The 12,139-nt window shown below is 38.4% G+C and overlaps 1 protein-coding gene across 1 annotated transcript in view; it reads right to left on the bottom strand.

Annotated features, from left to right (window-relative positions):
* Positions 1-324: 324 nt before the first annotated feature.
* ABHD5 (abhydrolase domain containing 5, lysophosphatidic acid acyltransferase) overlaps positions 325-12,139 on the bottom strand; it is a 31,716-nt gene continuing 19,901 nt past the window's right edge. Inside the window, exons 4-7 of the mRNA XM_063124532.1 lie at positions 8,820-8,974; positions 6,053-6,164; positions 4,044-4,230; positions 325-2,108 (exon numbers count right to left, since the gene is read on the bottom strand). Coding sequence (XP_062980602.1) covers positions 2,019-2,108; positions 4,044-4,230; positions 6,053-6,164; positions 8,820-8,974 — 544 coding nt within the window. The 3' untranslated portion in view covers positions 325-2,018. The remainder of the gene's footprint in view (positions 2,109-4,043; positions 4,231-6,052; positions 6,165-8,819; positions 8,975-12,139) is intronic.

Genomic DNA, 12,139 nt, shown 5'->3' with positions numbered 1-12,139 from the left:
TGTACAAGTTCTGTTCAGGTCTGCACCACTTACTGCAGCTTAAGCAAACTGGAAATCAAAGCCAGTTGCACTCACTGATAGATACCCACTGGAACCACCAATTAGAACACATGTAAGTGAAATATAAAACCTACATAAACTAGTTTGTAGAACTAGTTTTCTAGTAGAACTTGCCAGAAGAGGAAAGTGAAAAAATTCTATATTTGGTATTGGCTGCTCTAAGCTATTTTTCCTAAATATGACAGTGTTGTGTTCCCAACGTTGTGTCAGCCTAAATCAATACTTGATTGTACTTGATACTTGTTCAAAAATACACTGCATTGCTTTTGAGTTAGCTGGCATTTTATATGTGATTTCAAATGTACAACAGCTGACTAATACAAACCAGTAAGCATGAAATAGAATTCTTTACTACAGAGCTATGAGAATTTAACTATGCAGTTTGTTAATGTGAGATTCATGTTACGTATTCAAAAAAAACAAGGTTCTGCATTTTAGTACTGACCATCGTGGTTTACTATGCAATACTGATTGTTCTTTAAAAAGTTGTGAAATGAGCTGTACAATGGTGCCAATATTCAGCATAAATATTACACTACAGTCAAGGGAGTTAAAGTGATTGTAACGTTATCACAGCACCGAAGTAAAAAAAATCTCTTGGAGAGGAAATACTTCCCACTTCTGTTAATATAATCTAAGATTATACCTCCAAGAGACAACAAAATTGACTTTCAAGAATTATTTCAGATTGATTCAAAGACTTATATAAGAAAGAACAAAGTTTGTTATTTCAAAATTCGAAAGCTAACCAGTAAGTTATTACCTTTTAGATGGCAACAGGTTGGTTTACCTTAACTTAACCAAGTATCTAAAAACACAGTTTTGTAAAGAACCAGAGTCTAAATAAGCTCATATTGAAAATGCTGCATAAAATTACATATTTTATTACAATTCTGAGGTAAGATTATGTTTTTTGATTCATTTGTATTATTTAATCTAAGTTGCCTTCTTAAAAGATAACTATTGACACAATTAACTTGTTTCTTTTAACTGAGTTAGCATTTTCCCAGTCAGACGGCCTCAAAAACCCAATAATTTAAAAGAAAAAACATACTCTTCCAAACATTACAGACACAATTTTCTCCAGGGACTAGTTAAACATGGAATTCTTGCTAACATGTAACAACTTCAGAATTGGGCCAGCAACAGGTCTTGCAATAATCATGTCGACAAATGAACAGCTTATGCAACTAAGAAGGCATTTAATCTTCAAATCCACTGGATTCTACATTATCTCTTTAACATCATATATCAGTAATATTAGCATTTTACAAAACAAAGCCCCCTCAGAAACCAAACACCCAAATACAGTTATTGTAGTGAACAACCAAGGTTCCAAGAGTTGAAAAAAAAATGCAGCGCTACTCAGTCTTTTCCCAACTCTTCCTAATTTTTATTTTTCGTTGGTACATACCAGTATTCTTTTGGCAAAATCCACTTCATAAAGTACAATGAAGTGTGACGATATTATACATACAATCTTCCAATTTAGAGAAAAATTGTGAAGTATTTTCACATTCTTAAAAAGTTCAGTGTATGAAAACTGCACCATATGGAGGCTGAAGTTGCCAAATTGCAGTTTTACTCAGCATTTTGTAAGAATGTTTGTTACAGAAACTCTTGCTGTATGTATAAGCACAATTTAAAATGTTCTAAATTCCAGTTGTTAAAAATCCAGTTTTAAAATGTTGTTTTAATATATAGACAAAAATATCTTATCTAAATATATAAAGAACTGCATCAAACTAAAATGTACACAATTGTGGTTTTCTTTTAAATCTCCCCATCGCAGCAAAAGGCACTTGCATGGTTTAAAGTGTGCAAACATCTTGAAAGAAATGGTGCAAACAAAATCTGTTTTGTTTCACAATGCCTGTATTCCTTAACTTTTGTAATATACTACAAAGTATTGCTTTGAATTATATCTGTGGCTCACTTTCCCAAAAAACAGAATCCTGTCAGTCCACAGAATTGCAGATCTCTTTTATTTTCTGATTGAAGTCTTCAGGTTGATCAGCATACACATAATGACCTGCACCAAGGATAGCCTATAGAAAAAGTGAGGGGGGACAAATAGAACAAAATTCTATTTAAAATTCACTTACAAGAAAAAAAATGTTTTTTACATAACCAATAAAGTGATTAAAAATGCTAGAAATATGTACTCTACCAAAATTCCCATCGTTGCAACAATCTAGACAAAAACTAAGATCATGAATTCCGAACAAAGAGGGGCTGTTCGCACAACTCTACAGCCTACCATGGGTTATTTAACCCATAGTGAGGCTGCAGCATATATGAACTTGATTTTGAACCCCTACTCAGGCGTTGTCATGTCGTGCAAATAAGATGAGCGCAGTTGTGTGAGGATTAAACAACCCTTGTATTACACATTGTCTGTTTTAGGGTTAGGCGAGGGTTTTTTAACCCTCACATAAACCACGCTCACAAGGTTTGCATGATACAACAGCTCCTGAACGGAGGTTGCATACACAATTTGGCGTCGGTGGATGCTGTGAATTGTTGTGGATTATTGCCACACCATATCGTCCAAACCCAATCAAGATGTTGAAGGTTTCTTACCCCAAACAAGTACAAACTACAGGACAGCACAAAGCAGCTCACAGTAAAGTAGTCCTGCAATTCTAGTCTCATTATAAAAGACTTAATTAAGTATAATGAAGTATTGACATAACTGGCTCTCCATAGCCAAAATGCTTTTAGTTTGCCAAGTCAAAAGATATATAAAAACAGCGTATGACTAGAATACAAACTGCAAAGTGGTTCATATTGCTCCTTTTGAAAGTTCCTGCTTTTCTCCTTTTCCCTCTTTCTTTTGTTTCATGTTTTTTATTAGTCTGCAAGCAGGGATCTATTCTTTCTAGTGCACCCTTTCCCAACCTGGTGTCCTCCAGATGTGTTGGACTGCAATTCCCATCATACCCAGCCAGTACAACCATTGGCCATGATGATGGTAGTCCAAGACATCTGGAGGGCACTGAGTTGGGGAAGGCTGGCCTAATGCATACGAGGAACTTTTATAAATAAACGAAGACAATGATATTCTTGGTCAATAGATGAGGGATTAATCTTTATTTTACCCTGTCTTTTTATTAAGAGTGCTAAATTAGTTTGTTCCACATAGCAACAGAAGTTGTAAAAATCATTTGATGAAGGCAAAAATCACTTTTAACAATTTAGTGCAGTATAATGCTGTCCTTTAGGTAGGGCTTCTTATACATTCTAAGGGTATCCTACGTAAAGAAGTAGTTAGTTCTACATGTACTGAGGTTGCTTTTTCGTGGCATTCATCCTCAAGGCAAACTAGATGGAATCGTTATCTTGAATAAGCAATTGGCTGACAATTCACATTTTCGATTTTGCATGTTTATTGAGCTCCTGGATATCATAATGCAAAGAGATCCAAAGAGGATATATCTGTGCACAACAAAAGTTTCAGTGCATGGATCATTCCCCACTCCATGCACAACAGGCCAGTGCAAGATGCCAATGTGTAAAATCCTCAACATTCAGTTGTTTAACGTTTATGGATTGCTCTTCCCATAGGGCAAAGATTTGCTAGTGTGAGGAAGTGGGAACCCAGTGCAAAAAACATCTGCCCCCTCATCTGCTCAGCCCAGAGAAGGGAGATGGATCCACTAACACTACTGTGGTTGCAAAACTCTGGAGCCAGGGCGAATTAAATTCTGAATAAATCCAAATTTATGTTGGCAAGCATTGCCTTTCACATGTGTGCATGACAGAGGGAAATAATGATAATAGTGTCAGAAAAATATTTTTAAAGGGATACTTTAAAAAGTTTGATTTGATCACAATCATCTAGGATGTGAGTCAGAGCTAGGAAAAAGGGAACCATCAATATCAGCCCCGATTTCATCTTCCTTAAATCCAAATGCTATCATTCAAAGACATTGCAAAGAACAGGCCATTTAAACTAGGAATCAACATAATGACCCACTTACTATGGTTTTCACGTATGATTTTGGTCGCAGAGACTGGATGGTGGTCCCAGAATTGCCATCTATACATGATCGTGCTCCATAAATCACAGTGATGGGAATGTCTTGGTGCATTTGGGCAATTCGCTGTAGCATTGGCCTTTTTGCCCATCCATATGGAACTGTCATGTTCTTGAAAGCCGTTTCTCCACTATATGAAAAAGGAATGATATTTCTTTTCAGAACAGCCCACTGGGCCCTTTTTTACTTCAATACAGAACCACTTAACAGTGTAGTTCTCCTTACATTTTTTTAAAGCCTTCTATTTAAAGTGAGGGGAAATATCCTAGCTTGAAGCTTCCCATTAGTTCAAAGATCCATACAAAAATACATTAAGCCTACATATACCAGTTGCTGGGGAACATGGGCAGGAAGGTGCTGTTCCACCTGTGTCTGCTTGTGGGTTTTTGGTCACCAGTTGGTTAGCCACTGTGTGAACAAAGTGGTGGAGTTGATGGACCCTTGGTCTGATTCAGCATGGCTCGTCTTATGTTCTTATATTCTCAATACATCTCCAGAAAAATAACCAGGCAGACAATACAGTTATATATAAATCAGCAGCAAGTAAATGTTCTAACTGTCACAACAAGAAGCAGGGACCATACAAGTGCTGCACAGGACAAAGACTGATGCATAGGTGGGAACACCCATCCTTATCTCCCCATGGAACAGAAGCAGCGTACTCAGGATCAGGTGCTAAAACTGTGCTTCAATGGAAAGTGAATGGCAAAGGTTCAATAAGACTAGTGCCAGACCCATGATTACAGACATTGTGACAAAACAAGTTCAAAGTCACTGGTCCAAGATGTTTGCTGAGCTGAACAACTCCAATAAATTAATGATGGCCTTACAGAACTATTAACCCGGAATTCAAAGATTGTAGGACAAGGAGATGGAAGTATGCATATAAGGGTGGGGGCAGGGACAGGAAGTTCCTATAAGTAAGCCTTATTAGAAAATTAAATGGATTTTGTTATCCACTTTAGAGTTCTTTGAATTACTGTTTGATCATAAATGATAAAACACACAGAATTAACCTGTTACAACTTGTTATAAAATTAAGTAGAGCAAGAGTTATAAAAGATTATGCTTCATTTCCCCTGCTGAATTCCTTCTTAAAGCAGGACAATCTGCATATTTCCAGAAGACATTTAGGTTTAGATTATAACTGCCTGCTAGGAGCAGCCACCAAGAATGCCTCTGATGTGCCCTGGTTGTTTAGCACAGATGGCACAATCAAGACATCACTCTCATTTGATGAGAGTCATGACAGAAGACAAGAAGCTGTCCCAGAGGTAAATAGGGCACAAAGAATTAGTAATTTTATAGGTCAATATTCTACAGCAATCAGAATTTTGTTCATAAAGTCTAGGACCGAACTGCATAAAGACATCTGCAAAAACAAAAGATATTTGCCGCCGCCTCTAATTTCAAAGTATATAAATTTGTCAACTTTTCTGGCCAACAGGTTACTTTTAACTTAACAATTTGAAATTGGGATTTCTGGCTCATTTGTGTTCTTCACACTGTGCTTTATAGCATCAAAAATGTCTAGTGAGAGGTTAGGGATTTCTTGGTAAATTCAAATATTAACACCACTAGCGGGACCTGCAACAAAATGCTGCAGTTGGAGTGCTCTTGTGCAGAGTTCCAGCCAGTCATGTCCTTTTCCCAGAATACTCCATTTCATTCTCCATCTGCTAGCATTCCATGCCCCTGACCACACTCGGGGACCATTGGGCTGTTTTTTTCACCCGTAGGGATTTATTTTCTTAAATATGTTTTGTACTTCTGCAAAAATTGAAGTTAATTTATTTATCTGATTTTGTACCAAAAAATGGCACTGAAGGCAGCTCAAGGCAGGTTCTCCAAAGCTTGCCAATACCTCCCTCCTGTGCATGTGTGATGTCATTTTGGCTACATAAAGATCCACACTTGGAGAATCAATTCATGATTAGCTAAGTTATGCTTACCTTGGGGACTGCACATTACAATGGTAGATATATTCAGTGACTGTGTCATCATCAAACATGGATGAATACTTTCTTTTAAAGTCTGGCCTAATACGCTGTACAAGGCTCAATCCTGTCACAAAAAAAAGACACACACTAAAAATCAAAATCACTAATTGTGGACACAGGATGGCACTTTCAAAATGCATAGTATTGGTGATTTGTAACTTATTTCAGTGGCTACAGGAGTTTTATTAATTTATTATTTCATTTATATCCCACCTTTTTTCCTTCCTAAAAACCCAAGGCAGCATAATCTTTCCATTTTATCCTCACAACAACAGCCCTAGGCCCTAATGGTTGGGCTGAGAGTTTTTGACCAGTGAGCTTCACAGCTGAATGGAGGGACTAGAACACAGATCCCCCTACTGCCAGTCCCACAGCATGGTGTAGCCACTACACCATGCTGGCTCTAAAGAGTTGAGTAAGTTATCTGCTCCTATAATTCACCATCAGTCATTTTAGACAGGAATTGGAGAATTAAGTGACAAGTCATCCTGTGAATGAACACATAAGATATCCACACGGACTTATGTAAGGATGTAGGTATGTCTCTCCACAGAACTAATCTTGGTTTTGTTCCGCAGTATACCTACAATAAACTCAGGATGCATATATGCAAGCTCTACTGGATTACTGAGATATCAGTCAGCTAAAACTAGGCTGACATCAGTTTCCCAGAGGACCTTTTCTTCTGTTGCCCCCAGATTGTGGAATGGCCTGCCAGAGGAGATTCGTAAAATTAACTCTCTGTGTGATTTTAAGGCAGCTTTAAAGACTAGCCTTTTCCGGCAGGCCTATCCAGATCAATGTTAAATCATGAATTTTTAAGATGTATTGATTCCTGTTCTAATGTTGCTCCCCGCCTCGATCCAAAGGGAGAGGCAGGTAAGAAATAAATATATTATTATTATTATTATTATTATTATTATTATTATTATTATTATTATTATTATTATCTGACACTCAGTTCAAGCTAGTCAAATATAAGTGATGGGCAAGAATGTGTGAGAAATCAATGGAGACATATGTTCTTTGAGTACAAGGAAATGTTATGAGTTGAAAAAGGAATTCTTTGAATCAAATTAGGAATGGGCAAATATGTTTTGCTTTTTATAACCTTTGTCTTTTTTCAAGTGTAAATTTGTTCTGTCTCATTTCTGCTTGAGAATGCAAATGTTTGTTTTTTAAAGTCTGTATGAAAATTTTATATGCAATTTTCCCATGCATTCGTATATGCAATTTCCCCTAAGATACACGTTTTATGTAAACACTTTCCTCTGATGTACACATTTTTCTATAATGTACCCATGTTTTGATTGGAGAGCTTCATCACAAAATTCAGAGAAGTGTAAAACCCAAATGGTTTACAGACTGGTTTGGGAAGAGCAAATTATGTTGGTTCACATTAAAAACTGAATGAAACAATTTTCCCCACCCCTACACCAATCTATGTTCACACTTAACAGAGAATGCACGCTTATCTAAGCTTCTAGTCTAGAAATGCTATACGACCAGGTACTTCTTGACATTTATGTAATATCAGAAAATAATACCACTTTTATTTGGTATTACACTGATGCTATTGTTAAATACTGGAGAGGTAGAAATCCTGCTGATCTACTACAATCACTCAAAGATCCATCTGTAGACTTATCTTCTGCCCATCACTGTTCTGTGCCTAAGATCTTTCCCCAGAGGGAATGGTTGTAGTTCTTGGTTTGTTATCTTGGGAGGAACTAAACAAGGGTTTAGTCCTCTCCTCCTCTTCACCCTGACAACTGAGCCACCTGTCACAGCAATAAGCAAGAAAGATGACATCTAAAGATAGAATGGAGGAATAGTTTCACACAAGTGGAGCCTCTTTGCAGATGATAAAGCCATTTATGCAAGAAACACCAAACTTTTTCTTCCTCACATAATGGAAAAAATCCATTGCTATAGCATTGTATCGGCATACTAAGTAAGCCTTCAAAAATTAGAATTCCAGGCAAAGTATCATTCCTTTTTTGCTGGCTTGACAAACCACTCAAGCACTTAAGCACAATAATCAAAATTATGCAAATAAAATATGCACCACTATTCTATAATATAAAGGCAGACTTTGCTAAAGTGGAGGGAAATAGAGGAAAGTGTGTGTGTGTGTGTGTGTGTGTGTGTGTGTGTGTGTGTGTGTGTGTGTGTTCTCTTGTATTCAATGCCTTTTTCAGGTGATTCCTTTTTATTTAACTTCCAAGCATCTAACAAAATGGCAAATGCCAATCAAGAATTTTACAGGCAGATTAAAATTGAAATACTGCAAACACAAGTAGGACTGGGTACCTTTAAATGCAATTATCATCATCATGTTGGACACTTGATTGGACCAACCTAACAACAAATATTCCCTGGAGGAAAAAACCCTTAGCAGTTTTGCTCTGGAGTAGCAGACACCTCAGGCCTTTAGCTACATCAACACATCCGCTATATGTTGAGTGATAAAATACCTGGTATATCTGGGGGTGGGAATAGGCCTGGAACATGCCTGGGAAAGATCCTACAGCCTTTAAAGGTTATCAGTCTTTTAGTAGGTCAATTCAAGGCGCATCAGGGCAATGCTTTAGTTGTGATGAAATAACCAGGCAAGTGGAAGGGTACAAGTTCCCATTATTTCAGTAGTTGCAGGTTAGGTACCATGGCAACACTCCTACCATTGTGCCATCAAAATAAACTATTAGTTAGAACTCACCAAAGGGTCCTGCTATTCTGAGACCAGCCAATGGATTAAATGGACTCAAAATTGCTCCAAGTGCTTTGATCCAGATTGGAATAGGTCTCTCGTGTTCTGCACTGGAAGGCCTTTCTGGAAAACCCCATGGCTCCACTAATATAAGATGTTTTGCTCTGTGGGTATAAAAGTTAAGATGTTTTGTCAACAAGAGAATATTTAAAATTGTTCACATTGTATTGCAGAATCAGATATCTTTTCAGGTTTAGAGTAGGAGGATTGTTTCTTCTCTAAAAGCTTCTCTAGCTGATATTCCTTAATTTTTTAAGCTACTGCTCTACCTATAGCATAAATGCTCAGATTTCAAAAAATAAGAGGTTTTTGGATGGTTAAATTACATTGAAGCTTATTGTGTAGCTATTTGGTGTTCTGTAACCTAAAATATTCATAGAACTTATGCATAACTATGGTTAGAGACAACTCACTGTGAAATTCATGGTTAGAAATAACTCACTAAATCACCATGGTAAGGAACAGAATAATAATAATGCCCATAGTGTAAAGTTTACAACATTGGTTTAGTTTTCAACGTACCATAGTTAATGTTAACCATAGTTTCCAGTTCAGACAAAACAACAAGCTGTGGTTAAATAAAAGAGGAACCATATGGGATGGGGAGAGGGTGGCGCATGTGAGGTTGGGAGGAGGCTAGGCTCATTCACGTAGTGCTAAAACATGGTGTAGTGTTATGTCAAAATGTGGCCACTGTAAAACCTCCCCCTTTAGAGGCTGGCTAGACTGCAGTGTTCATCAGGGGAAATTGTATTAGTGGGACGACATCCTGCAGTTAATACTTGGCAGTGACTGAAGAGCAAACATTTTCTGCAACTGCCCTTCTCCTTTGGAATGCTCTTATCTCAGCCATATGAGCATCATCTGTGATGTACATTCGACGTCTCTTCAAGACACATCTTTTTTACTCAGGCTTTTCCCCATGGCTAATATTAGATCCTATGTCTAGTTGTTGCGGATCTATTTTAATTTTTTTTTATCTTGCTTGTTTTTATCTTGTTTTATGTTTGTACTGTATACTGTTTAGAGATTATTTTTAATAAGTGGCTTAGAAACATTTTAAAATAAATAAGAATAGAAACATAGAATCATAGAATAGCAGAGTTGGAAGGGGCCTACAAGGCCATCGAGTCCAACCCCCTGCTCAATGCAGGAATCCACCCTAAAGCATCCCCGACAGATGCTTGTCCAGCTGCCTCTTGAAGGCCTCTAGTGTGGGAGAGCCCCCAACCTCCCTAGGTAGCTGATTCGATTGTCGCACTGCTCTAACAGTCAGGAAGTTTTTCCTGCTGTCCAGCTGGAATCTGGCTTCCTGTAACTTGAGTCCATTATTCTGTGTCCTGCACTCTGGGAGGATTGAGAAGAGATCCTGGCCCTCCTCTGTGTGACAACCTTTTAAGTATTTGAAGAGTGCTATCATGTGCTATCAATATCTCAAATTAAATCAAATTGTTATTTATTACAGTCACAGACCAGCAAAATCAACACCAAAACATGCAAAGGATAGATAAAAAGTGACATAAAAACAAAATATAGCTTGGTGAGTTGCTTCTCTCAGAAGGATTGCAACGTTATTTTTCTAATTTGCATTGAGGTCATGAGAAACTTAGAGACCCTTTCAGTAATATGGGAGGACACATCCCTTAAACAGATTAATATCAACATTGTGGGGTTACATCCAGAAAAGGCTGTTAATAAAGGAAATATGAACTTTTTTCTGTATTCCTCATATATGTTACAATGCAAAATGGCATGCTCAACAGATTCTGTTGCTCCACAACCACAGGGACATATCCGTTCATTAACCGGGATTTTACTAAATCATCCTTCTAGTAATGCTGATGGCAACACATTAAAGCGAGCAAGGGTAAATGCTCTCCTATACAGATATGAAGCTGCAGTGAGTCCATAGTTATTTAAATTATTGTAGAGCAGTGGAGATCAAGATTTGTTAGCAGCAGTTCTTAAATGCTGTAGATCTAATCTATTAATCTTTGAACAACAAGAGATTGGGCCTTTTGGAGCCCATAGTTGCCCACAGCTTCCATAGAGAAGCCCAGCCTAAGTAGCTTCTTCTCCATCTCTCTCATCCAATGAGAGACATAGGGATCTGAGAGCAGTAAAAAGGGATAGCTACCTGGAGCTGCAAGGAAGTGTAGCCGTAGCCACCATTTAAAGGCCTCGATCCATGCCTTGCATTCAACTGATCTAATACCCACTTCCAGATGGTGTGCGTACTCTTTGGCTAATCTTTCATTATGGCTATATAACTATCAAGTCATACTTCATATCCATTTCATTAAAAAGACCTGCCAGAAATATATTCCAGTAACTATTAGAATATTGGGCTCCATGTATTATCATGTGTGGAATTGGAAGCTAACTTCTTAAGGCTTGTGTTCTGTGGCATTTAAATAAAAGGTCAGTCTTGTTGCTCTACATCAAAAACAATTTATCCAGCTTATTCATTCTGCAGCAAAAGGGATGGGTAGAGTTCAAGGATCATGCTTGCCACCCTCGCCATGGCGAGAGAGGAGTCAGGCTCTGGCGAGAAGGATGGGCCCCAGGCTCTCGCAACACCAAGAGCCAAAGGGAGTGGATGAACCATTGCCCTCCACTGCCCCAAACTGCTGCTCAAGACTCGGATTTTGTTTTGGCCCCACACAAGTGCAGAGCTGTAACAAGCTTCCATCTCCAAAAGGCATGGGAGCTTGCTTCTGCAGTCGCTGGACGCTCTGAGTTTGGAGCACCTATTAGGTGTAAAGGAGAGCCACCAACGTGCTCCTGCCTCTCCTTTCCAGCTCAGAGCTGGAGGCAAATTGACTTGCCTCCATGCCCAATGGATGCTGCCAGTGCCAGCCATGCACAGTGGCAGAGCAAGCCAATGTTCCTCTGCCCCTCTGCAGTTCTGAGTTGGAGAGGTGTAAAGGCTTGCTCTGTGCTGAATGGGTACTCCAAGATTGGAGGACCTGTCGGGCACAGAGGCACGAACAAGCCTCTTCCTCCTCCCTCTCTAAATTATTGGGAGGCAGGACTTACTTTCTTCTCCTTTCCCCCTGACCTCATGCTGCGTTTCAGAGGCATCACAGATGGTCAGAGACAAAACCCTGCCCCTTCGAGGAGGGATGTCCTGGTGATAGCAAACGTTTGGCTGGCTAGCCAAAATGTATTCACCCATTGGTATTGTATTTTGTATTGTAATTGGTATTTGCTTCCTTTAGTGAAAATGCAACTCATTTTGCAAATATTTGTCCTTTGTACTATGATCC

This window comes from Elgaria multicarinata, chromosome 1 (genome assembly GCF_023053635.1).
Source record: "Elgaria multicarinata webbii isolate HBS135686 ecotype San Diego chromosome 1, rElgMul1.1.pri, whole genome shotgun sequence".
Lineage (NCBI taxonomy): Eukaryota > Metazoa > Chordata > Lepidosauria > Squamata > Anguidae > Elgaria > Elgaria multicarinata.
Note: the sequence above shows the minus strand (reverse complement) of the source record. Positions and strands in the feature narration are given on the sequence as shown.